The sequence below is a fragment of the Cannabis sativa genome, unplaced genomic scaffold (genome assembly GCF_029168945.1).
Source record: "Cannabis sativa cultivar Pink pepper isolate KNU-18-1 unplaced genomic scaffold, ASM2916894v1 Contig3, whole genome shotgun sequence".
Lineage (NCBI taxonomy): Eukaryota > Viridiplantae > Streptophyta > Magnoliopsida > Rosales > Cannabaceae > Cannabis > Cannabis sativa.
Window position 1 is genome coordinate 4032037 of NW_026870039.1, and position 24943 is coordinate 4056979.

General features: G+C 32.6%; 3 protein-coding genes across 3 annotated transcripts; 1 reads left to right on the forward strand and 2 right to left on the reverse strand.

The window, feature by feature from the left end:
* Positions 1-383: 383 nt before the first annotated feature.
* LOC133033247 (probable pectin methylesterase CGR3) lies at positions 384-3853 on the reverse strand. Its single transcript, XM_061107919.1, has 7 exons — positions 3647-3853; positions 2848-2995; positions 2586-2625; positions 2211-2249; positions 1348-1722; positions 1026-1081; positions 384-923 (listed from the first exon to the last, which is right to left on the reverse strand). Exons 2-7 carry the CDS (start codon positions 2968-2970, stop codon positions 771-773), a joined length of 786 nt encoding a protein of 261 aa, XP_060963902.1. The 5' UTR covers positions 2971-2995; positions 3647-3853; the 3' UTR covers positions 384-770.
* A 6099-nt stretch (positions 3854-9952) lies between these two features.
* LOC133029058 (probable pectin methylesterase CGR3) lies at positions 9953-13688 on the reverse strand. Its single transcript, XM_061107920.1, has 7 exons — positions 13390-13688; positions 12623-12768; positions 12367-12406; positions 11993-12031; positions 10944-11318; positions 10622-10677; positions 9953-10442 (listed from the first exon to the last, which is right to left on the reverse strand). The coding sequence occupies exons 2-7, from the start codon at positions 12743-12745 to the stop codon at positions 10290-10292; spliced, it is 786 nt and encodes a 261-aa protein (XP_060963903.1). The 5' UTR covers positions 12746-12768; positions 13390-13688; the 3' UTR covers positions 9953-10289.
* A 6156-nt stretch (positions 13689-19844) lies between these two features.
* LOC133033172 (LL-diaminopimelate aminotransferase, chloroplastic-like) lies at positions 19845-23591 on the forward strand. The gene is made up of 10 exons (XM_061107798.1): positions 19845-20057; positions 20275-20351; positions 20449-20516; positions 21072-21188; positions 21478-21540; positions 21774-21878; positions 21982-22032; positions 22217-22537; positions 22663-22869; positions 23128-23591. The coding sequence occupies exons 1-10, from the start codon at positions 19972-19974 to the stop codon at positions 23419-23421; spliced, it is 1389 nt and encodes a 462-aa protein (XP_060963781.1). The 5' UTR covers positions 19845-19971; the 3' UTR covers positions 23422-23591.
* Positions 23592-24943: the final 1352 nt, after the last annotated feature.

Sequence of the window (24943 nt, forward strand, 5' to 3'; positions counted from 1 at the left end):
ACCACTGATACATGAAGAGTGTTAGTGGTCGTGCAACTCTATCTTTCCCTTTTTCTTGTGCAACTTTAATTTTAGGGTAAGCCTTTTGCTGTATTCTTTCAATATGTAACCGCTGACACTAGGAAATTGTCAATGGTCGTGTATAACACTTTACCATTTGGTAATATCATATTTTCTTTTGTACTTTTAGAATCAAAGCATAAGCAACTAACGTCTCTTAAACTCGGGTCAACCACAGTTATCCCCATTTGGAAACTTACTTTGGGTCAAGAAAGTATGTAGTTCTAAAGGGAAAACGACATCATTATAACGTAAGAACTTAAGGTCGTTATCATAAAACGACACATGGCTTACACATGACAATTTGCTTGTTTCAATTGTCATTTAAGAGGAAAATGATTTTTCAATTTCACTAATAATAATAAATTAATTAATTAATAGGTCGTTCAATCCAATATACAATGTATTAATTGATGTGCTTGAATGTATCTTTGAACGACAATACTATGTGTGCCAAGAATATAAAAAGAAAATGTTGAAACGCTAAGGATTCTAAAGCAAGCTGTTGGAGAGCAAATACTCAACTGAAAAAGAATACTCTGGTGAAAGAAGCCCATCCATGCCGAATTCCTTCCTTGACAAATACACTAACGATAAAATCATTTACTGTCTTCCATTAGAAACACAGAACCAAAGTATATTTTCCTTTCGGTATGAACTTTGCCCTTTGGGCACTAAAGATTTGAAGACAGAAATGCATGCTGCAGTCCTCATTGATACGATTTGAGGTGAAAAACTTGGCAGGCAGGCTTGTACGATCTCTTAATTGAAGCTTGATCAAATTTGGTCGATGCTGCTTCGTTATCTTCTAAGCTATTTTGGAGAAAAAACCTTATCCACCAAGAAGAGCTTCTCAATTTAGCCTGCACATAGTTAAACATATTCAAGTTTCAACGTGATAATCTAAATCATCTTGACATCCAAATCACAAGTTCATTCAATATCATAATAAAAATGAAACTTACTGGACGGCCAAATTTGGAAAGCTCAGCAACTTTAGCTCTATTCTGACCTGGATAGCCTGCAAATAGTTCCTTACATCAGTCAACTTATTTTAAAGAAAAAAATCAATAACTAGACAAATAAAGTAATGAACTGGTTAATATACTCTGCTTCAGATGTCTGCATAAATGAGGTTAACAACTACTACTTCTGGTATTAACCAATAGCATCGACATGGTCACTATGTAGGAAAATGATTCATGAATAAATGATGGAGGGAGAGAGATTGTTGTAGGACGTCACACAGAAAAGATCTTCAAACTAAAAAAGTAACAAGAGATTTACCGGAAAATATAACAACACCGTCAGTAGACACCCTAGCCAACTCTGGAAGAGTTTTGTTGAGGTATTTTGGAGACAAGTAATCCAGTGCATCAGACACTATTACAAGAGAAAATGACTTTGTCCTGTATGGCAGTGGGAATTTTATATCAGCCATTCGCACAATGCCCTTGCGCACGAGACTCTTGCAATTAGTGTCCACATCCTCCAAGTCATATGGTTCCACACCCCAGGCTTCAGTATCCTCCTCTTTCAGCAGTTTAGATACCACAGAACAAGTCTCGGGGCCCACATGCAACACTTTACGCATGCTGTCACCATATGCTTTCTTCAGAACAGGTATGGCTCTCTGGACTTCATACGTGCATGAAACACCACCTGCGTATTCATAATATCTTAAATGGAAAATGTTTCTTCATTTACTCAAGACTCTGCTGATGACAAATCATGCCAAATACATATTTTCCGAGAAAAATAATATGCAAAAAACAAAAAGAATGTGATTAAAATTAGGCTCCATACCTAACTTTACAATATTTTGAGACCAGAACACTATAACAACCAAACCACATATTTGACCATATAAGCTATCTCCGTTGGGTGAAACCTTTTACATTTAGAACTGACACAAAGAAGACAGTACACACTTCCAACCTTTTCTAAAAGGACCATACTTATTCCCCAATCAGATAGCTCCAATGATCTCAATCAAACTCTTCATATACCCAAAATATTGAGATGATGTATATTGTACGAAATGCTACATAAAAAGTGTTGATTATTTTATAGTTAATTTACACCTTACATCCTAACATACTGCAATATCAAAAATAAAATATTCAGAGAGATGGCACTGTGAAACTCACCTTCAAATTTACTCATAACCTCTTTACTGCTCAGTCCACCTGTCAAACAAAAACCCCCAAATAGGTAAGAAGAAAAACTTTCAAATGATGTAAAACAATCAGAAAATATTTTTTCCAATCTCGAATATCTTTAAAGTGGCTTGAATTCTATTCTAAAATAAAAATAAATAAATAAAGCTAGCAGAAAAAGGAAAAATATTTTTCTCCCTAGTTTTCTTCGATCGCTACCATGATGATAGAGCTCAATACACGAGAGGATAAAAAAAGCCTCTCATCTGTTTCTGACAGGATTTTGTATGATTTAAAGAAAATAACAAAGTTGTTTATTAAATTCATTTTCCACAATAATATTAAGAAGGAGACCAAAATACATACCTGAACCACTGTAGCTGTAGCAAAGAAGAAGAATTGCACCCTGAAGTTTCCAGCAAGAGAACAAATTAATTACATTCACTAGACAGAAACAAGTCACTGAGAATCCATTTGTTCAAATTTATAAATTATATTCATTAAGAACTTGTGGGAAGAACAATTTAAAGTCACGCAATAGATCTTTGCATAAAATGACAGGATATGATGAGAAACAAGAAAAAAGAAGTAATTGGAGCTAGTGATATATAACAGAAAGGAAAAATACCAAGACTACGAGGCCAATAGATAGTAATGGTGATGAGCGTGTTTTAGATTGGACAGCACCCACAAATGGAATGCTTCCTCCATCACCAATGCGCCTAGCAGGATTTACTGGCCTCCTTGACATGATTATATATATAGTTGTAATTTGCCTGAAAAAAAAAAACAAGCACAAAAATAGGCTTAGACAACAACCCTTTCAGATCTTAAGGTATTAGCTCATGAAAAACTTTCAAGTAATGGTATTAGTGCCACCATTTAAAAGAACCCATTTCCAATTGTGTTCCTCATCATTTTATCACACTAATTAGTTTGAAGTGTTCGATATTATGACTGCCAGTATTAATTATCTAACCCAATAGTGTCAACATTTTATATCTAAAAGCATAAACAAAATACAGCCATCTTTTCAATTGTTAAAATGGTTTTACAAAATTTACACGATACATTCTTCACCACACAAATCATCCAAGTACATAAAACAAACAGATAAATCTTATTGAGAAACAGAATGATCTAATTTCCAAATAAAGGGAAGAAAAAACAACAGTCATCAAGCCAAATGTGGTCTCATATGTTCGTTCTACAGAACAACATTAAGAAAATTCTCAAAGTTGGGTGAATTTCTTCAAGAATATCAATAACAGAATATATATAGATTCAATGAAAGAATCCACACATCGTTGCTACAACCCAAGTAAAAATGGGTACGATAAACAATTAAAAAAGAAAGAACAAGAAATGGATCCAGATTCGAAAAGGAAAAAAGAAAGGAAAGGAATGAAAAATTGAGGAAGAATTACCTGAAAAAATGGAAAGGTTTGAAGAAGGAGGAGGAGAAAGTATTGTGTTAAGAGAACCGACAGATCTGTGTTGATACTCGTCTTCACTGTAAGCAGCTCACTCATAAAGAAACGAAAACGAAAGCTGTATGAAATTACTTAATTAATAGCTTTTAAAAATCTTTATTTATTTTCTTTATTTAAAATTAAATAATCTAGTTCGCGTGTGTACTAAGCTATTATTTTCAACAGCGGATCAATCTTCAATTTGGTTCCATAAAGCTAATTACAATTTTTTTCCCCTGAATACCCTTTAACTATTGAGATTGTTGGATTTAAGAAATTTTGTCTAATTTCTTCAATTTTACTATTTCATTTTCAGTGATTGTTTATGTACTAAACCATGTTCCGGAGACTTTGATATCTACCAAATCATGCCCTTCGAACTTTGACATGTACTAAATTATGTCCCTAAACTTTCATCCATATTAAACTTTTTTACTAAAATTAGAAAAAAAGTCTTAAAATCCAACAATCTCAATAGTTCAGGGGCATTTTCAATGACCCTAAAAGTTCAAGGGGCATGATTTGGTACATGTCAAAGTTCAGGGAGCGAAAATCCTAATTAACCGTTCAATAAATAATGAGAATTGGTAATATTTTTATTTTTTAATTTTTTAATCACAAAATAAAACTAAAATTTTTATTTTTAATTTTATTTTTGGAAAACAAAATACGTTCTGTAACTACGTTTGTTTTTTCAATTTCAAAAACTGAAAATAAAAGTGTGTTCTGTAAAGTTTATTTTTATTTAAATCGGGTCTAGGTCTGAGATCAGATTTAGATTCGAGTCAGATGTCGGGTTCAGCGCTAAAGCCGTAGGGGGATTTGAGTCTGGATCTAGTCGTAGTCCAAAATATTGACTAAAAATAAAAACTGTTTAAAAAAAATATTGAAAGTAACTTTTTTTGTTTTTAAAATTTTGATTCTCAATTAAAAAATTAAAAAAGTGAAAACAGTTTTGTAGTATATCTTTTTTAAAAATATTTTCAAGAAAATTGATTAAAAAAGTGTTACTAAACACCACGTGTATAGGAAAATGATTTTTTTTTTTAAATCTATAAAAAAAAAAAAATGATTAGGACACACCCAAAGTTACAGACTTTTTATTCTTATTGTAAAAAAACAAAATCACACAAACTTTGTACATAATAATGTGTAATGATGTGTTGTTTAAAAATATAATATTTATTAGTGTAATATCTTGATAAGTCTAATAGTAAATGATTAAAATTTATATTTATATTATGGGTTAATCAGGTAATAGGTGGGATTATGATCCTACTAATTTATTTCACCATAAAATTTAAATTTTGTTATAAGTGAGTAAATAAGCGTAATTTATAAATTACGGAGATTTAGATAGTATGTGTGAATGTAATATGAGCTATATGTGAAATAAAAATATTTTCAGGTTTGGCGACCGTGGAGACTCGATTAGAGGCCAAAAATATCACAACGGTTTTAGTTAAAAATATTGATATGATTATTGAGATAAGTTGATTTTAAAAATACCAAAGTATTTTAAGTACTTGGAGTCGACCAAATACCCTAAAAATATAAATTTCTTCTCGCGTAAGAAATAATAAGATAACTATTAATAATAAATTTTTTATTAATATTATATTATTATTATTATTATTATTATTAATATATTATTATTATAATATTATTTTATATATATAAAGTTATCGTAAAAAAAATTAATATATATTATATAAGTTACAGCAAACAGAAACAAACGAAATCCTCGTTCTCTTTTTTTTATATATAAAAGTTTCTCTTTCTATATTTATTTTCTTTGATTTTCAACCCAAAACTTAGCAATCTAAGCTCCGGTAGTAGCAGGATAGAAAATCCTTGAAGAGGGAAAGCTTGAGGTATGGTTTAATTACGTGTTAAGCTAAAAACGATTGGTTTTACATATGAGCTTTATGATTTAAAAAGGTTATGGAGATTCTGACTTCGTAGAATTGTTCTTTGGTAACTATGGGACTAGTTTATATGTTTACTTGTTGAATTTGAGGTGATTTTGAGTTAGAAATCGAGTTTGGAACTTTTTAAAGCTTAGTCTGAACGTTAATAGTGTTTTTCATATAAGGGCTCGATTTTAATTTCTTTTACGCAAGGATGGTAATATTTATAGTATATATGCGCCCTGTGAAGTTTGGAGTGATTTGGATAAGTTTTAGTAGTGTTTCAATGAGTGCGAAAAATTGAGATTTTCGAGTTTCATAGTTTTTAGAAATTCCTAAGTGATCAAAAATCGTATTTTTGTCATAACTTTTGACTCAGGTGTCTATTTTGGACGTTCTATATACAGTTTCAAAGCTTGCGACAAGCTCTACAATATGGTGTATATTTTAGAGCCAAGATATAAGTTTTATTTTAGTGTATTTATACCGTGGGGTTTGGTAGAAAATCCTAGATTGTCTTATGTGAATATGAAGTAGTGTTTTGGATAAACACTTCTTGGTTTACCATTGTTGTGACACAGGGCCGAGATCATCGAGGGTAGTTCTCCACTTGGGTTGGCTGAAATGTATGAACCTGGATTAAAGGTAAGAAAAGTATATTGTACTACATAGTACGTTGTATGTAATACAATTAGTATTGCAATGAATTGATTAATATTGAGATATAGTTAATATTGTTATATAATGAAAAGATTGATTGGTTGAGTATCGATAATGTGATAATATTATGCCTGTGATATATGGGCTCACTTGATTAGGTGATGCAATTTTCCTGGTGACGTACTGGGCGTAAGTACGGGTGTCAGTGATATATGATGAGTACCGAGCGTAGGTACGGGCTCATCTGATTAGGTGATGCGATCTTCCTGGCGACGTACTGGGTGTAAGTACGGGTGTTAGTGATATATGATGAGTATCGAGCGTAGGTACGGGCTCACCTGATTAGGTGATGGGATCTTCCTGGTGACGTACTGGGTGTAAGTACGAGCGTTAGTGATATATGATGAGTACCGAGTGTAGGTACGAGCTCGCCTGATTAGGTGATGCGATTTATCCTGGCAACGTACTGGGCGTAAGTATGGGCATCAGTGATATATAATGAGTACCGAGCGTAGGTACGGGCTCACCTGATTAGGTGATGCAATTTTCCTAGCGACGTACTGGGTGTAAGTATGACCGTCAGTGATATATGATAAGTACTGGGTGTAGGTACGGGCTCGTCTGATTAGACGATGCGATATATTGGTGCCTGATTGTGGCACGGGCACACCTGATTAGGTGATGCAATTATATGATACATGGGTGCAGGCTTTTGGCACAAGCTCACCTGATTAAGTGATGCAATTATGCGACACATGGGTGCCTTGCTATGGCACGGGCTTGCCTGATTAGGCAATGCAATACAAGATTATCCTATTTAAGCACCAACTTGCCTGATAAGGCAACATGATGTTATGAAGATGGTTACTTTACGAGGTAACATATATATATAATTTATTTGATTAAATGAATATAAATTCTATAAATTATCCTCTTGTTAATTTGACTTTTCAACCAAACCAAATCTAGTTTTCATTCTTTGAGAACTAGTAGATGAGAGAGTTCCTTCTATAGAGATTTCACTTCCTTCATTGTTCTTCACTATATCCAAAACCTTGAGTGATAGAGTGCCATGCCCACACATAGCAAGTCAAGTACTCAATCATAGTGAGTAAGACGGTGGTAAGCAAACCCAAAGGAGAGAGAGAGAGAGAGAGAGAGAGAGAGAGAGAGAGAGAGAGAGAGAGAGAGAGAGAGAGAGATCCAGGCTCAGATTTAGATAATACTCTACGACAGAAAGGAACAATAATTAGAGATCTGAGTGGAAGGAGTCATGGGGGTGATGAATATTTTTATACTTATTTTATTTTTTGCAGAAATTGGGTATAATATTTTCCATGGTAAAAAATTAGGGTTGTTCACAAAGTATCCGATCCAATACAATCTGCACTATACAATCCAATCTAATCCGCAAACTGTAGATATCTGCACTTGCGCGAATTGGATTGGATTGAAAAATCTAAAATCCGTACTTGTGCGGATTGGATGTTGTTTGACCCCAAAAAGTAACTGATCCAATTCAATTCGTACTTAATTATATATATATTTTTAAAAAATTATAATATATAATACATATTTTTTTTGAAATATATAATACATATTAATTTTCAAGTAATATTTAAAAAAAGACACAAACTTCTAATTTCTTAATCTTTTCTAGTAATATATTGAGTTGGTGTATTTTATTTATTTTATAATGGAAGACACGAGAAAAATTATTCTTATTCACATAGACACATAAAATAAATTTAAATAAATATATATACTAGTTTATTTATTTTGGTAATGGATACATATATATATATATATATATATTTTAGTATAAATCTAAATATATATTGTAATGATTATCTTATTTTTTTTATTTAAAATGAGTACATATATATTGACTTACTAGAAAAAATTACGTGCGAGGCACGTATATTAAATTTTATGCTAGTTTTTTTCTATGTTATTTGAAAGTGATACAATTAAAAATTAAAGAAAAAATATTATTAGTTATTAGGTGAGATTATTATTATGTGTATCTAAATATTATAGTTTATAATGTTGTCAATTAAAAGTGAATACCGAATGCAATATATTAGTGTTTAAAAAAGCTTGATGATTTAAATATGTTCTTAAGTTAATCAAAAAATAAATTAAAAATTGATGTTCCAATACTTAAAGAAACATTACTTAAATGGGTGTAAAATAAAAAGCAAACTAAAAATCAATCTCTAAATTGTTGATAATTGAAGATAATATTTGTCTAAAAATTGTATATAAGAAAACTAATGATAGTCATTGGTGGATTTCAATCTTCATTTACTTCGATAGAGACAATAGTGTAATTTTTGTATTTTGCACTTTTCATCATAGCTGGGTCCGCATATATGTGGATTGTCTATTTTTTCGTTGATAAATTAAATATGGTAGTGTTGACAAAAAGTGAAAACCATGTTTAACAAAAAGTGATAGTATTCTATAAAAAAATATTATTAAATTATTTTAAAATACTAAATTTTATTAAAAATAAAATTCTATACGATTAAAATTTCATATTTATCTTTATTCAAAAAGAAAAAAAAAATTGATAAAAAAAAAAAAATGAAAAGCTTCTATTATTATTATCTCTACTGCCTTTCTAGATATAAATAATGATCTCTTCTTTCTTCCATATTCTTCTTTATTTTTTGTATATTGTGTTTGCAGCATATATGTAAATTATTACGTAACTTTAAAAAATTTTGCTCTTAGAAAGTAATGCATATGCCGAGCACTTAGAATCATTTGTTAGCTATAAACTTTGTTGGATTTTTTTTTGCCATTGATGCTTGGTTTTATGAACTTTGATAAAAGTCACGCTTCTTTATTATTATTATTATTACTTATATATTTTGTTATTAAGTTGTGAAGAAGAAAAAAGAGAAGTGCGGATTGGAATATTATGTGTGATCCCATGAGAATGTCTAAATTGTAATAGGAAAATGAATACAATAGAAAACTCAATAGTAGATGTACAACAGCAAAAACCCAATCGTATTTTTTGGATTTAATAGGATTTATTTTATTATATATAAATAAAAAGTGACCCATGAATTTCTCATAAACCATTTTATTTTTAATAATAAATCATTTTATTTTTAATATAAATAAAAAATCACTCATGAATTTCTCATAAACCAAGAATTCTGTTATATAGGCACACTTTATATAGAATAGATATGTATATTGGTTTGATTTATATGTAAGTGGAGATGGAAATAGATTATTATTGGAGATTAAGAAATAATAGTCTTTTTTTAATTTTTTTCTATGAAATATTAAATAATTTATTATTAAAAAAATATGAAATCCACACTTAGTGCGAATTGAATGTTGTTTGACAAAAAAAATACAGATTGGATCGAATGAACATCCCTAGTAAAATTGCATTTCATTCCTATACTTCTTCCATTTCCTTCCTACTGATCAGTTTCATTTCCATTCCTATTATTCACTCATTTTCGTTATTCCCTTTTAGTTTAATATTTGATATTTGACATGGAAAACATTTATGGCTTCTTTGTGGTTTGCTAATGTAGGATCAAAGCAGAAGCAACTTACTTTGGGTCAAGAAAGTATTTAGTTCTAAAGAGGAAACGACATCATTATAACATGAGAAATTAAGGTCGTTATCTTAAAACGACACATGGCTTACACATGATAATTTGCTTGTTTCAATTGTCATTTAAGAGGATAATGACTTTTCAATTTCAATAATAATAATAATAAATTAATTGATTAATTAATAGATCGTTCAATCCAATATACAATGTATTAATTGATGTGCTTGAATGTATCTTTGAACGACAATACTATTTGTGCCAAGAATACTCTGGTGAAAGAAGCCCATTCATGCCGAATTCCTTCCTTGACACATACACTAATGATAGAAGCTTTTACTGTCTTCCAATAGAAACACAGAACCAAAGTATATTTTCCTTTCGGTATGAACTTTGCCCTTGGGCACTAAAGATTTGAAGACAGAAATGCAAGCTGCAGTCTTATTGATACGATTTGAGGTGAAAAACTTGGCAGGCAGGCTTGTACGAGCTCTTAATTGAAGCTTGATCAAATTTGGTCGATGCTGCTTCGTTATCTTCTAAGCTATTTTGGAGAAAAAACTTTATCCACCAAGAAGAGCTTCTCAATTTAGCCTGCACATAGTTGAACATACTTTACTGTCATTCCCTCTACAGCCAAATCTCATATGTATAGTTGTTCTCTCTATTTTCATTAAAAAAAAAAATGTATAAAAGTATAGAGCTGATAATATAAATCATCTTGACATCCAAATCACAAGTTCATTCAATATCATAATAAAAATGAAACTTACTGGACGGCCAAATTTGGAAAGCTCAGCAACTATAGCTCTATTCTGACCTGGATAGCCTACAAATAGTTCCTTACATCAGTCAACTTATTTTAAAGAAAAAAATCAATAACTAGACAAATAAAGTAATGAACTGGTTAATATACTCTGCTTCAGATGTCTGCATAAATGAGGTTAACAACTACTACTTCTGGTATTAACCAATAGCATCGACATGGTCACTATGTAGAAAAATGATTCATGAATAAATGATGGAGGGAGAGAGATTGTTGTAGGACGTCACGCAGAAAAGATCTTCAAAATAAAAAAGTAACAAGAGATTTACCGGAAAATATAACAACACCGTCAGTAGACACCCTAGCCAACTCTGGAAGAGTTTTGTTTAGGTATTTTGGAGACAAGTAATCCAGTGCATCAGACACTATTACAAGAGAAAATGACTTTGTCCTGTATGGCAGTGGGAATTTTATATCAGCCATTCGCACAATGCCCTTGCGCACGAGACTCTTGCAATTAGTGTCCACATCCTCCAAGTCATATGGTTCCACACCCCAGGCTTCAGTATCCTCCTCTTTCAGCAGTTTAGATACCACAGAACAAGTCTCAGGGCCCACATGCAACACTTTACGCATGCTGTCACCATACGCTTTCTTCAGAACAGGTATGGCTCTTTGGACTTCATACGTGCATGAAACACCACCTGCATATTCATAATATCTTAAATGGAAATGGTTTCTTCATTTACTCAAGACTCTGCCAATATCAAATCGTGCCAAATAAATACTTTTGAAGAAAAATATGTAAAAAAACATAAAGAATGTGATTAAACTTAAGCTCCATACCTAACTTTTACAATATTTTGAGACCAGAACACTATAACAACCAAACCACATACTTGACCATATAAGCTATCTCTGTTGGGGGAAACCTTTTACGTTTAGAAGTGACACAAAGTAGACAGTACACACTTCCAACCTTTTTAGAGCATTGCTATTGGGCACCAGTAGAGTCCAACACCTTTTATAGGCGGCATTCTACGATTGGTTAGCGGTATGACACTGAGGAGGATGCTAGACACCAGTAGTGCCTTTTAGTATTTCTCTTTCTAAAAGGACCATACTTTTGTTATTCCCCAATCAGATAGATAGCTCCAATGATCTCAATCAAACTCTTCATATACCCAAAATATTGAGATGATGTACATTGTACGAAATGCTACTTAAAAAGTATTGATTATTTTAAAGTTAATTTAAACCATAATAATTTAATTATATTGCCGAGCAACTAAGGCAATATCAATTTACACCTTACATCCTATCATACTGCAAAATATCAAAAATGAAATATTCAGAAAGATGGTACTGTGAAACTCACCTTCAAATTTACTCATAACCTCTTTACTGCTCAGTCCACCTTTTAAACAAAAAACCCCAAATAGGTAAGAAGAAAAACTTTCAAATGATGTAAAACAATCAGAAAATATTTTTTCCAATCTCGAATATTTTAAAGTGGCTTGAATTCTATTCTAGAATAAAAATATATAAATAAAGCTAGCAGAGAAAGGAAAAATATTTTTCTCCCTAGTTTTCTTCCATCGCTACCATGATGATAGGGCTCAATACAAGAGAGGATAAAAGAAGCCTCTTATCTGTTTCTGACAGGATTTTGTATGATTTAAAGAAAACAACAAAGTTGTTTATTAAATTCATTTTCCACAATGATATTAAGAAGGAGACCAAAACACATACCTGAACCACTATAGCTGTAGCAAATAAGAAGAATTGCACCCTGAAGTTTCCACCAAGAGAACAAATTAATAAACATTCACTTGACAGAAACAAGTCACTGAGAATCCGTTTGTTCAAATTTATATTCATTAAGAACTTGTGGGAAGAACAGTTTAAAGTCACGTAATAGATCTTTGCATAAAATGACAGGATATGATGAGAAACAAGAAGAAAGAAGTAATTGGAGCTAGTGATATATAACAGAAAGGAAAAATACCAAGACTACGAGGCCAATAGATAGTAATGGTGATGAGCGTGTTTTAGATTGGACAGCACCCACAAATGGAATGCTTCCTCCATCACCAATGCGCCTAGCAGGATTTACTGGCCTCCTTGACATGATTATATATAGTCGTAATTTGCCTGAAAAAAAAAAAAAACAAGCACAAAAATAGGCTTAAACAACCCTTTCAGATCTTAAGGTATTAGCTCATGAAAAACTTTCAAGTAATAGTATTAGTGCCACCATTTAAGAGAACCCATTTCCAATTGTGTTCCTCATCTCTTTATCACACTAATTAGTTTGAAGTGTTCGATATTATGAATGCCAGTATTAATTATCTAACCCAATAGTGTCAACTTTTTATATCTAAAAGCATAAACAAAATACAGCCATCTTTTCAATTGCTAAAAGGGTTTTACAAAATTTACACGATACATTCTTCACCACACAAATCATCCAAGTACATAAAACAAACAGATAAATCTTATTGAGAAACACAATGATCTAACTTCCAAATAAAGGGAAGAAAAAACAACAGTCATCAAGCAAAATATGGCAAGTACATCCGCATGATAAAATTTAAATAAATTTATAAGGAAAAAAAAAAAAACAAAGATCAACCGAAATATTCTTACTGAATCGTTGCTACAACCCAAGTAATAATGGGGACAATAAACAATTAAAAAAGAAAGAACAAGAATTGGATCCAGATTCGGAAAGGATAAAGAAAGGCAAGGAATGAAAAATTGAAGAAGAATTACCTGAAAAAATGGAAAGGTTTGAAGAAGGAGGAGGAGAAAGTATTGTGTTAAGAGAACCGACAGATCTGTGTTGATACTCTTCTTCACTATAAGCAGCTCACTCATAAAGAAAGCTGTGTGAAATTACTTAATTAAAAGCTTTTAAAAATCTTTATTTATTTTCTTTATTTGAAATTAAATAATCTAGTTCGGGTGTGTACTGATGCTATTATTTTCAACACGGTTCAATATAAAATTATACATACGGTGGATACAGTATTTGATTGGTTGGAGGAAATTCCACCTCCACCTCCACTAATGACTGTTTGTTTTTAAATTAATATAATAATCTTTTAAAAAAAAATAAAAATCCAAATTATACATATTTTTTATTTTATTTGATTTGAATTTTTAACTAAATCCTCTCAACTATTAATTTATTTGCGCTTAATCTCTTAAGCTTAAATTTTAATAATAACATCCTCTGAACTAATAAATTGTAAACAAATTTAAGGTGACGTCAATTTATTTCAATTAAATAACAACATAAATTGTTTATGTATCTATTTTTATACACACATTTATATTAAATCCACCTAATATAATTATTTAAAATTTACAAAAAAAAAGGTCATTTTGAAATAAAAATAATATAAATTTCATATTCTTCTCTTTTGAAAAAAAAAAAAAACATTAATAACAATAAAAATAAAAAAACTTAAAAATCAACAATTTTTTTTAAACAATAGAATAAATAGAATATTTACCCCCGAACTATTACCATAGGTAATTCTTACCCCCTGAACTTTTCCCTTTGTTAATATTCCCCTCGAACTGAATATTGAAAGATAATCAAGTAAATCTTAAGATCAAGAAGAGAAACTATATGTTAGTCGATAAGGGTGGTATTTTAGTACTTTTAGACTACACCAAATCAGGTTTCTAGACTTGTGTTAGTGCTTGAAAGTCTACTGATAAGTTGGTGATTACTTTGGGGGTGGAGCAGTAATTTTGGAGAAGTGTTAAAACCTATCTGAAGTCTCTAACTCTACCAGTGAGACTGAATATTAAAGTTGCAAGAAAGATACTTATTCAGCCTATGGAAAGTTCTATATAGTTTTTGGCATTGTACCAATAATAAATTAACTACTAGTGTTACTTCCTAACTAACACAGAAGTAGTTTTCAAAAAGTAAAGAATCAAGTATCCCTAAAGGAGTAGACATCTAGAGAGCAATTTCACTATATCAAAGATTTTGTGATTAAGGAGATGGAGAAAGTATGTATTGTTTTTTTTTTTTTTGAAATAAAGCGTTAGATAGATATCAAAATTAGACCTCACGGTCATTACAAAGGATAGTATCAGGTATTGCGGAGGGTTCCACAAAACCTGAGATGTTCTGGGCGAACGCCCAATTAGCCACATTATGGGCAGCAAAATTACAACAACGCGAAATAAACGAAAAATTACAAGAAACAAAGTTTTTAGATAATTGATTATATAAAGAGACATAATTATCAATATTCCAAATAGAGTGAAGTCCTTTAAGCGCTTTGATAACCATTTCAGAATCACTCTCTACCAAGACATAGTTGTGATTCTTGATTCTAGCCGAGTCCAAGGCAAGTCTACACGTCGTTGCTTCCCCAATCAGGGGGTCTCTGAAGCTGAGCATGTTAATAGCCGCCCACACAACAGTACCAGAGTGATTCCTAGCCAGGGTCGCCGTACACATGGAATCTCCACCAACCCTGACATCACAGTTGATTTTGATCCATTCTTCAGGCGGAGGGGTCCAAGCCGGGGAGGTCACCGTAACCGTCGCAGGGAAAAGACAGGAAACATAATCTATATAACAATGAGAAATAGAGTCAATGGCCATAGCAATGTTACTCGGGTGAGAATTATGTACCTTGTCATTACGGGTCTTCCAAATTGTGTCAACCGACGATTGAATACAACTTGTCAGATCCTATTACGGAGAGACTACTACATACTACACTTTATCTAGATATCAAGGTGTTGAGATTATTTAAAATGCACTTTTAGTTTTATATTAGTGCAAGTGGGAGTTTGTTGGGTTGTCAGCCTTAAATAAAACACATTTCAATATAATCAGATTTGTCAGTTCACTGGATTTAGACTGAAATGATAGTCGGCGATAAGGTATACTTATACCTTGGATAAGTGTTATGTCCTTTCCAGGGCATTGGCAAAATTTACTAGTATCAGATGTATGGAGTATACATTAGATTGGACCGATATTGATCTTGGATAAGATATCTTAAACTTACCATTATATCTTTCTAAGTCAATATCACTGGTTGATCTTAGGTCTGTGGATCTTAATCCTGATATGGTTAGGTTCAACTTAGTTGTATTATTTATGTTCTTCAAGTTATTCGTGGAAGCTAACCAATGGTTCTGACAATTATTTACATCTTGGGAACATGGTAGTTCAATTGAGTGGGAGCACTGATCATAGATATGGAATCTATAACTTCTATAAGTATTTAGAAGTGAAACAATGATTTCCTTCGAGCTTGGCTTGATAGAGATAAATGATTGAGGCCTCATTTCAGTAATTATATTAGTTTACTGAAATATTATTTATATGTAGCTAAGTGCTTTAAGGATAAAATACATTGTAAATTTGTCTCTATTCAATGTAGATCATCTATAAAGGATCTTTGACTATTAGAATTATAGTAATGGATAAATATAACGAATCTATATCTTGGTACATACAGAGCATTTTATATAATTGAGAGTGCAATTCAATTCTTAATCTATAGTGGCGCAAGGAGGAATTAATAAGTTAGGGAATTTACTTGGTAAATTCTAGATCTACTTATTGGAAGCTCGGTTATATAGGCCCATGGTCCCCTTACTAGTTGAGATAATATTACTTGGAGACTCAGTTAATTGGTTTTAATTAATCAATTATAATTCTAAAATTAGACTATGTCTTATTTATGAATTTTCACTAAGCAGGGGCTTAATTGTGAAGAAAAGAGGTTTTGGTGTCAATTTATTAATTAAGAGACTTTGCATGGTCTAATTAATAAATAATATAAATGACAATTTTATTTGATAATTAATTATAATTATTAAATATATAGTTTTGACATTTATAGGATTGAATTAGAAAATATGGTATTATTGAAAGAAGAATAAGTGGTTGAAATAAAGTGGCAAAATTGTAACTAGAAAGTGGTCCTTTAAGTGGCCGACCATTCTAGTAATTTTTGCCCAATATTTTATTCTTTTTAAATCCATATAATTCAAACCTAAGCCCTAGTTGAAACACTATAAAAGGAACATGATGCTCTCATCTCATCCAACTCAACTATTCACTTCAACCAAATCAAACCTAGTTTTCTCTGTCAAACAACTAGTAGATGAGAGACACCTTCTATACAGTTTTCAAGCCTCCTTCATTATTCTTCATACTCGAGCCTATAGTGATAGAGTGCCATGCCTACGCATAGCAAGTAAAGTACTCAATCATAGTGCGGAAGACGGTGGTAACCAAACCCGAAAGAGAGAAAGAGATCTAAGCTCAGATTTGATAATACTCTGTGACTGAAAAGAATATTGGTTAGAGATCTAATATTCCGCTACAATCAATGTAAAGTTTTCTAAACTCTTATGTGTTTAATTTCATTATTTTAGAGATATTCATATTTAGGGTGTTAATTCAACATACTTGTTAGTAAATCTAGATCTTGATAAAATATTCCCAACAGAATCCTTACTAACCCTGATTCTCTTTTAGCCACACGTCTTAAAGTTAAATATTTTAGAAACAATAAGTTTCTTTATGCTTCCCTTGGCCACTCCCCTTCTTTCACTTGGAAAAGTCTACTTTAGGGCAAGGAACTCATTTACAAAGGCTTAGTCTGGAAGGTGGGCAATGGTAAATCAATACAAATCAATAGTCCGAATTGGATCCCAGATTTGAGGGTTGTTTCTCTTACAACTGATCATTTCCCCCCTGAGGATACTGGTTCTTTTTTCATTAAGGAGGGTTCCTAAGATGTTAATAAACTCAGTTCCTCTTTCCCCACAAGTGTAGTCTCTTCTATTTTAAAAATTTATGTTGACCCTACTAGAGAGGATTGTCTCATTTGGGGACATCACCCCTGTCAATTCGGCCTATCACCTTGCCAACTCTACCCCTTCCCTTCCTTCTTCTTTCGATAGGAGTTTCTTTAAAGGTTGGTGGAAAGCTGTCTAGTACCAAGATTCCTCCTAAGATTAAGCATTTTGTTTGGAATGCTTTTAATTGTCTACTTTTAATCTCTTCCTTAAAAAAGTGATTGACAATCCTTATTGCTCTATTTGGTTCAGCCACATAAATACCAATTCTCATTCTCTCCTTGGGTGTTCCATAATAGCAAAAGTTTGGTCTCACTCTAGATTTTCTCACTATTTTGCCACTGATAAAAATTGTGATATAAAAGAGTTCCTTTTGTGAGGTTTTAAGTGTCTTAACAAACACGAACTACCTATTTTTTATGGTATCATTTGGGCTATTTGGAATAATCGTAACAATTTTATTTTCTCAGATCATAAATCCTCTATTGTAGATGTAGATTTCTGGGTTAATTCTTATCTTTAGGAATTTCAAGCGGCCCAAGCAAAGATCATTTCTCCCTCTCATAACAGTAATGCAGAAGCTGCCAATATGTCCCTTAGCCCTTCTGTTGTCATTTCGTCTCAAGGTGTTGCTCTCCCTGCAATAGGCTCCTAGTGTGGATGCATCAATTCATGACAAAGATTGCAAAGTTTGTTTTGGTTCTATTATTCAGAACCACAAAGAGGGAGGTGATTGCTGGTTGTTATTCGTTAGTTACTAGTTGCCTCTCCCCTCTCTTAGCAGAAGCAAAAGCTCTCAACAAGGCTTTAGGTTGGTGCATGGCAGTCTAATTTCCTGTCAGTATTATAAGCTCCGACTATCAAGTTCTCATTAACAAAATCAAGCACAAATGGAAGGATAAATCTCATCTATCAGACATTGTTTAGATTGTTTTTTCTCTTTCTCATTTTCCCAATGTCTCCACCCGCTTTGTTCCAAGAATACTAAATCAATTAGCTCATAATCTTGCCCAACGAGCTTTGGAAACTGATTTAGAGATTAACTGGAATGGTTGTGATTCAAGTTTCAATCCTAGATCTCTGTAACTTGTACTTCTTTGGTATTTTCTTTTAGTTACTTATCCCTTGTGTTGTAAAAAAAAAATTTATTTAAGATTATTCATTGCCTACCTATTATTTGTTAAAAAAAAAAAAAGCCTACACCAATTTTCAATAATTAATTTTTTTTTCAGAAGAACATTAAATTATTAATGTGACAATTTATAATTTACTCCATTAAAAATATTATAATTTACTAGTTTTCATTAAATTTTCTACTATCAAAAAACGACATGCAGTTTTGTAATCTGGGTGTAAAAATGACATTGTCTAGTTTAAGCTAAAAAAAGGTTAATTTGGATTTTTGTCCCCTAAACTTTGACATGTACCAAATCATGCTCCCTGAACTTTTAAAGTCGTTAAAAATACTCCCTGAACTATTGAAATTGTTACTTCAATGCTGGGGGAATCCGAAGCCCGAACAATCCCGATCGAGTTCCAACCCGAGCCAAGCATAGCTATGGGCAGCTTATCTCTAATTGGATTTCCTTTTCTAACTGGATTTTATTCCAAAGATGTGATCCCTGAAAAGGAGGTGATCCAGCCGCACCTTCCAGTACGGCTACCTTGTTACGACTTCACTCCAGTCACTAGCCCTGCCTTCGGCATCCCCCTCCTTGCAGTTAAGGTAACGACTTCGGGCATGGCCAGCTCCCATAGTGTGACGGGCGGTGTGTACAAGGCCCGAGAACGAATTCACCGCCGTATGGCTGACCGTTGAACTGCTGCCGTCGGGAGAGAGACCTGAGAAGGATTCTCTTTGCTCTTGCTCGGGCGTCTTACCCAGAAAAAATCACTCAATCATTATTGCGTAAATAAGTGGTTATCTTCAAGAGAGGAAAGAGAGAATCGAAAAACCAGCGCCCAAAGAGCTTTCCACCTTAGGGTCAAGCCGGTCTCCGTCTAGCAAAGTCTTTAAGGAATTTTGTTCAATTTTAGTAAAAAAAGTCTTACATGGATGAAGGTTCAAGAGACATGATTTAATACATGTTAAAGTTTGAAGGATATAATTTAGTAGATATCAAAGTCTAGGGAGCATAGTTTAGTACATAAACAATCACTGAAATAGTAAAATTGAATGAAATTAGATAAAAATCCTTAAATCTAACTATCTTAATAGTTCAGAGGAATTTTTAACGGCCAAATAAGTTTAAGGAGCATAATTTGGTACATGTTAAAATTTAAGAGACAAAAATCTTAATTAGCAAAAAAAAAAAAAAAATTAAAAAACACCCCAATATGTCTTTTTTTTTTTTTTTTTTTAACAAAAACACCCCAATGTGTCTTGAGACTTCATCTTTCTTTAACCTTATATCAAACACTGAGCATAGTTTAAAGCAAGAAGCGCCGCCTCTCCTTCTGTAAATCCCCTCGGCGCACACCCATTTAGAGCAGAGTTCGGAAATGTCTATTACTCAGAGCCTTGCTTCCTCCATCTCCATCTCATCCTCTTCATCTGCATTCTTCGTTCCCACCAGCTTCGTCCCCAGGTACAGCTTCTTTCTTAAATCCTCAAAAACAAAACTTTCATTGATTATTGACGATGATGATGGTCACCACAAGCTTCCGATGAATTTTTTTCCTTTCTTTCTTTACTTCTAGCTTGAAATTATTAAACTTACTTGAAAACCAAAACACTGAGTTTTCCTTATTCTTAAGTGTTTCATTTTCTCTCATTTGTTGCGTTTTGAAATCTGTCTGCTGCAGATTTCAGAATGTTCAGTTTCCGGCGAAATCCATTGGGGTCTGTAAATGTGTTGCTACGCCCCAAGAACAGGAGACTGGTATAGCTTTTGGTTTTTGTTCCCAATCGCAATTTTGAAATTCTTTACTTGTTTTATGTTTTATGGTGTTGATCATGTTTTCCTCGTTGTGATAAAGTTTTCAAGACCAAGGTTTCTCGCAATGCGAACATAGGCAAGCTCCAAGCTGGTTATCTTTTTCCGGAGGTATGCTATGCTTTCCTTTTTGTTTGCATACTAATTTTCTGTTTCTTCTTTAGAACACCTTAAAAATTGGTATTTATCACAATTGCGATTCCTGCAGGTTAGTTTAGCTGTAAACATAAGAAATGCTTGTTGTTGTTGTGGATTATATTGGGAGAGAATCACTTCACTTCAGTGTTTTCACCAAGAAATGACAACTGTTATCTGTTATATGTAAATAATATCTATAGTTGATGTTCTTAGTTTCTTCACTTACACAAATTTTCCAACTTATTTGTAGAGATTGAGATGGTATCGTATTTTCTAATAAAAGGATTATAAAGAGGAGTAAAACTTTTGATTTTCAATTTTTTTATTAAATTTGTCAGTATGCTTATGCATGTAAACTACATCTATTGCAATTCATGCTTTCTCTTTTTTAGTCATTCTCTCTCTCTCTCTCTCTCTCTCTCTCTCTCTCTCTCTCTTTTGTCTAGACTGTTTACCTGTTTATTTTCTTTGCTTGTCAATTATATAGTAGGTGGATCATAATTATGAATCTTTCATTTGTTTTAATAGATTGCTAGAAGAAGGAACGCACACTTGCTGAAGTACCCTGATGCAAAGGTGATAAGCCTTGGAATCGGTGATACTACAGAGCCCATTCCCGAAGTTATAACATCTGCAATGTCAGCGGTACTATATACTCTTATTCTTATATAGTATAGGTTTTGCTACTTCCAGAACAGAGGTGGCCTTATAGTCTGGGCTTCCTAATTTTTGTTTCATTGTCTATTGTTGATTCTTGACATATCGACTAGTTTGTCTTTATTCATAAGTTACTTTTTTTTTTCTCTTTGGTTGTAATTTTAATGCCACTACAACTTGAAATGGAGTTTGACAGACTAACTCACAGTGTAAGCAAAAGTTGATATGCCATCAATCTATTTCTCACCACATTTCCATATTTGTTTTACTTTGACAGCGATCGCATGCCTTGTCCACCCGAGAAGGTTATAGTGGTTATGGAGCTGAACAGGGTGAGAAGGTATTCATAGTTTCGGTTACTTTGTTATTGTTCTGTAAAAAGTTTTTCAGCTGTAGCTAGTAATTTAAACTTTATAGTTTTTGCACAATTTATTTGTTATTCTTATTTTTTTTCATATTATCTTTCTTAATCCATAATAAGGTTATAGAGGGATACAAAGTTGCCCTTTCCTGCTAATTTTTCATCAATAGAATAGTGTTATTGAAGGCTTACAAATTTTCGCTTGTGTCTAGCCATTGAGAACTGCAATTGCTTCAACATTTTATCGTGAGTTTGGCATAGAGGATGATGACATATTTGTATCAGATGGTGCAAAATGTGATATATCACGACTTCAGGTTTCATTCGTTAATGTTTCTTTCTCTTTTACTGAAATACTGATTGTTGAACACATTGAAATTTGTTCTCAGCTGTTATTAACTTATTTGTTTGCACTTGTAGGTTGTTTTCGGGTCTGATGTTACAATGGCAGTCCAAGATCCATCCTATCCGGTACTTTTAGCAGCTTTCTGATTTCATGAGCAAAACATTATTGTAAGATAATGCATAGGATTGTATTGTTACTGAACTTTGGTGTGACATAAAGGAGAAATTCAGCCATCATGACATGTTAATGATGTTTTCATGTTTTACCTGGTTAATTACGATGTAGAATTTATTCTATTCTTATCTGCAGGCTTATGTAGATTCCAGTGTTATTATGGGTCAGACTGGACAGTTTCAGAAGGATGTTGAGAAATATGCAAATATTGAGTATATGAGATGTACTCCTGAAAATGGTTTCTTCCCTGATTTATCGTCTATTTCACGAACAGATATAATATTTTTTTGTTCGCCAAACAATCCTACTGGCTCTGCTGCAACAAGAGAACAATTGACTCAACTTGTAAAGTTTGCTAAGGATAACGGGTCAATTATAGTCTATGATACTGCGTATGCTTTATATATGTCAGAGGACAACCCCCGAACCATCTTTGAAATCCCTGGTGCCAAAGAGGTGAGTGTTTTTTATTTTGTTTTTTTTGCCATGAAACTTATTTATTATTACCTTTCATTCAGTATCTCAATTTTCAGTGATGAATGGATGGGTGCATGCTTTTTAAGTTTTAACATGTATTGCAGGTTGCTATTGAGACATCATCATTCAGTAAGTATGCTGGTTTCACTGGGGTACGATTGGGGTGGACTGTTGTTCCAAAACAACTGCTTTTCTCCGATGGATCCCCTGTTGCCAAGGACTTCAACCGCATTGTTTCGACTTGCTTCAATGGAGCATCCAACATTGCCCAAGCAGGAGCTCTGGCTTGCCTTTCACCAGAAGGCCTTAAGGTTAGTTTCTAAGTGGTTGATAACATCAAAAAGATAAGACAGAAGACTGTCTACGATATTAGTTGGGCACCTTTGTCAGTTCCTGTGCAAGTTTTATGGATTAGTAACGGTCCTTTTGAGTCATATGATGGTTCTTACAGGAACATCTATGGTTCAATGTACTCAAAACTGGAGGCTTTGACAGTATACAAAGCAATATGATTCATACTACTGTGATAACAAACTTTACATTTAGTTTATTGCTCTATCCCTATGCAGGCTATGCACGAGGTGATTGGTTTCTACAAAGAAAACACAGAGATAATTGTGGAGACATTCAACTCACTTGGGTTCAAGGTGTATGGAGGGAAGAATGCACCCTATGTGTGGGTTCATTTCCCCGGTCGAAGCTCATGGGATGTCTTTAGTGAGATTCTTGAGAAGACTCATGTCGTTACCACGCCTGGGAGTGGTTTTGGACCCGGAGGTGAAGGTTTTATCAGGGTAAGTGCATTTGGTCATAGGGAGAATGTATTAGAGGCCTGTAGAAGATTCAAGCAGCTATACCAGTGAACCACATGATCTGATATGCTCTCGTTGTATTAAAGCCAAATATAATAATTAACAATTTTATTGTTGGCTTTCTTTGTATTCTCTAACTAGTAAACTTGAGCTAGTAGGATAGTACTATTGTTATCTCTTATGTTTTGGATTGGAATAAAGCAGAATGCCTTTTGTTACCATTTGTTGAAAAGCATGAGAATAGCCCCGGTTTCAGTGAGTTTTATCTTTTAGTTCTTTAAAAGATGGTGCTATAGTGCCATAGGCCATTTTTTGTTTTGACTTTGTTCAGTAAATCATGTATAACTTTTATGTCCGGACTCCAAATGAGATGATTTAACATGTTTTGGAAAATTGGGAATAAGTTCAATTATTTTGAATTTTATAAGCTCTTTGAGAAAATAATGAAAATATTATCAAAAATAGATTTAAAGATATCAGTCTATCACAAAATTCTTTTAAGTATAAATTTACACACTTAGTGAAAATACATTAAATCTATACAAAAATAAATACTAATTCATTTAATAATTGACTAAGAACGAGTGAATAAATGTGCACTCATCAAAAGATCTTTTAACAAAAATCATATTTAGAAGCTTTCTCAAGAAGAGTTTCTTAAAAAGTTACACTCAAAGTAAAAGTAAGCAAAACCAAGAAGGAAATTAAACTCTATACCTTTTTTATATTGTCCTCTTTCATTTTTACTCTCATTTTTAAAGTCTATTATTTTTACCTATTTTTTTTTTTTTAAAACACTTTACCAATTTTGCTCCTGTCACTTCAATATACTCTCCATGTGACTTTCTTATGTCAGGGTATTCTGGCTGGGTACAGTACATATAAAAAAAAAGGTATATTTCAATTAAATATAAATTAAAGGTAGATTTGATTAATTGATAAATAAAAAAGGTATTTTTTAATATACCCCAAAACAAGACCTTAGTGTTTGAATGGAAATGTGTTTTCTTTTTCTTTTTAAAAAAGGAAAACTGGATATGTTTCTTTAAAAGAAGGAAAAATGGAAATGTTTCTCCACTAATGCCTAATAAATTTTGAGAGGATGAAGTTACTCATTATTATTTTATTTTTATTTTTTGACAAAACATATTGAAGTTATTTGTACAAAGAAAAGACTAATTTGAATTTTTGCCCCTTGAATTTTGACATGTACCAAATTATATTCCCTAAACTTTTCAGGTTGTAAAAAATTCCCCTCGAATTATTGAGATTGTTGGATTTAAAGACTTTTGTCAAATTTTATTAAAAAAAATCTAACGTGGATGAAAATTTAGGGGGCACAATTCTGTACATATTAAAGTTCAGGGGGCATGATTTTGTAAATATCAAAGTTTGGGGGCACGACTTAGTATATGAACAATCTACATATTAGCAAAATTGAATGAAATTAGAAAAAAAGTCCTTAAATCCGAACTTTCCATGTTTAACCATCTTAACATGTACAATCATCCCCAAGCTTTAAACTCACCGGTCCTCAGCCTTAGCCTTTCCTTTACCTACACATGGAAACAAT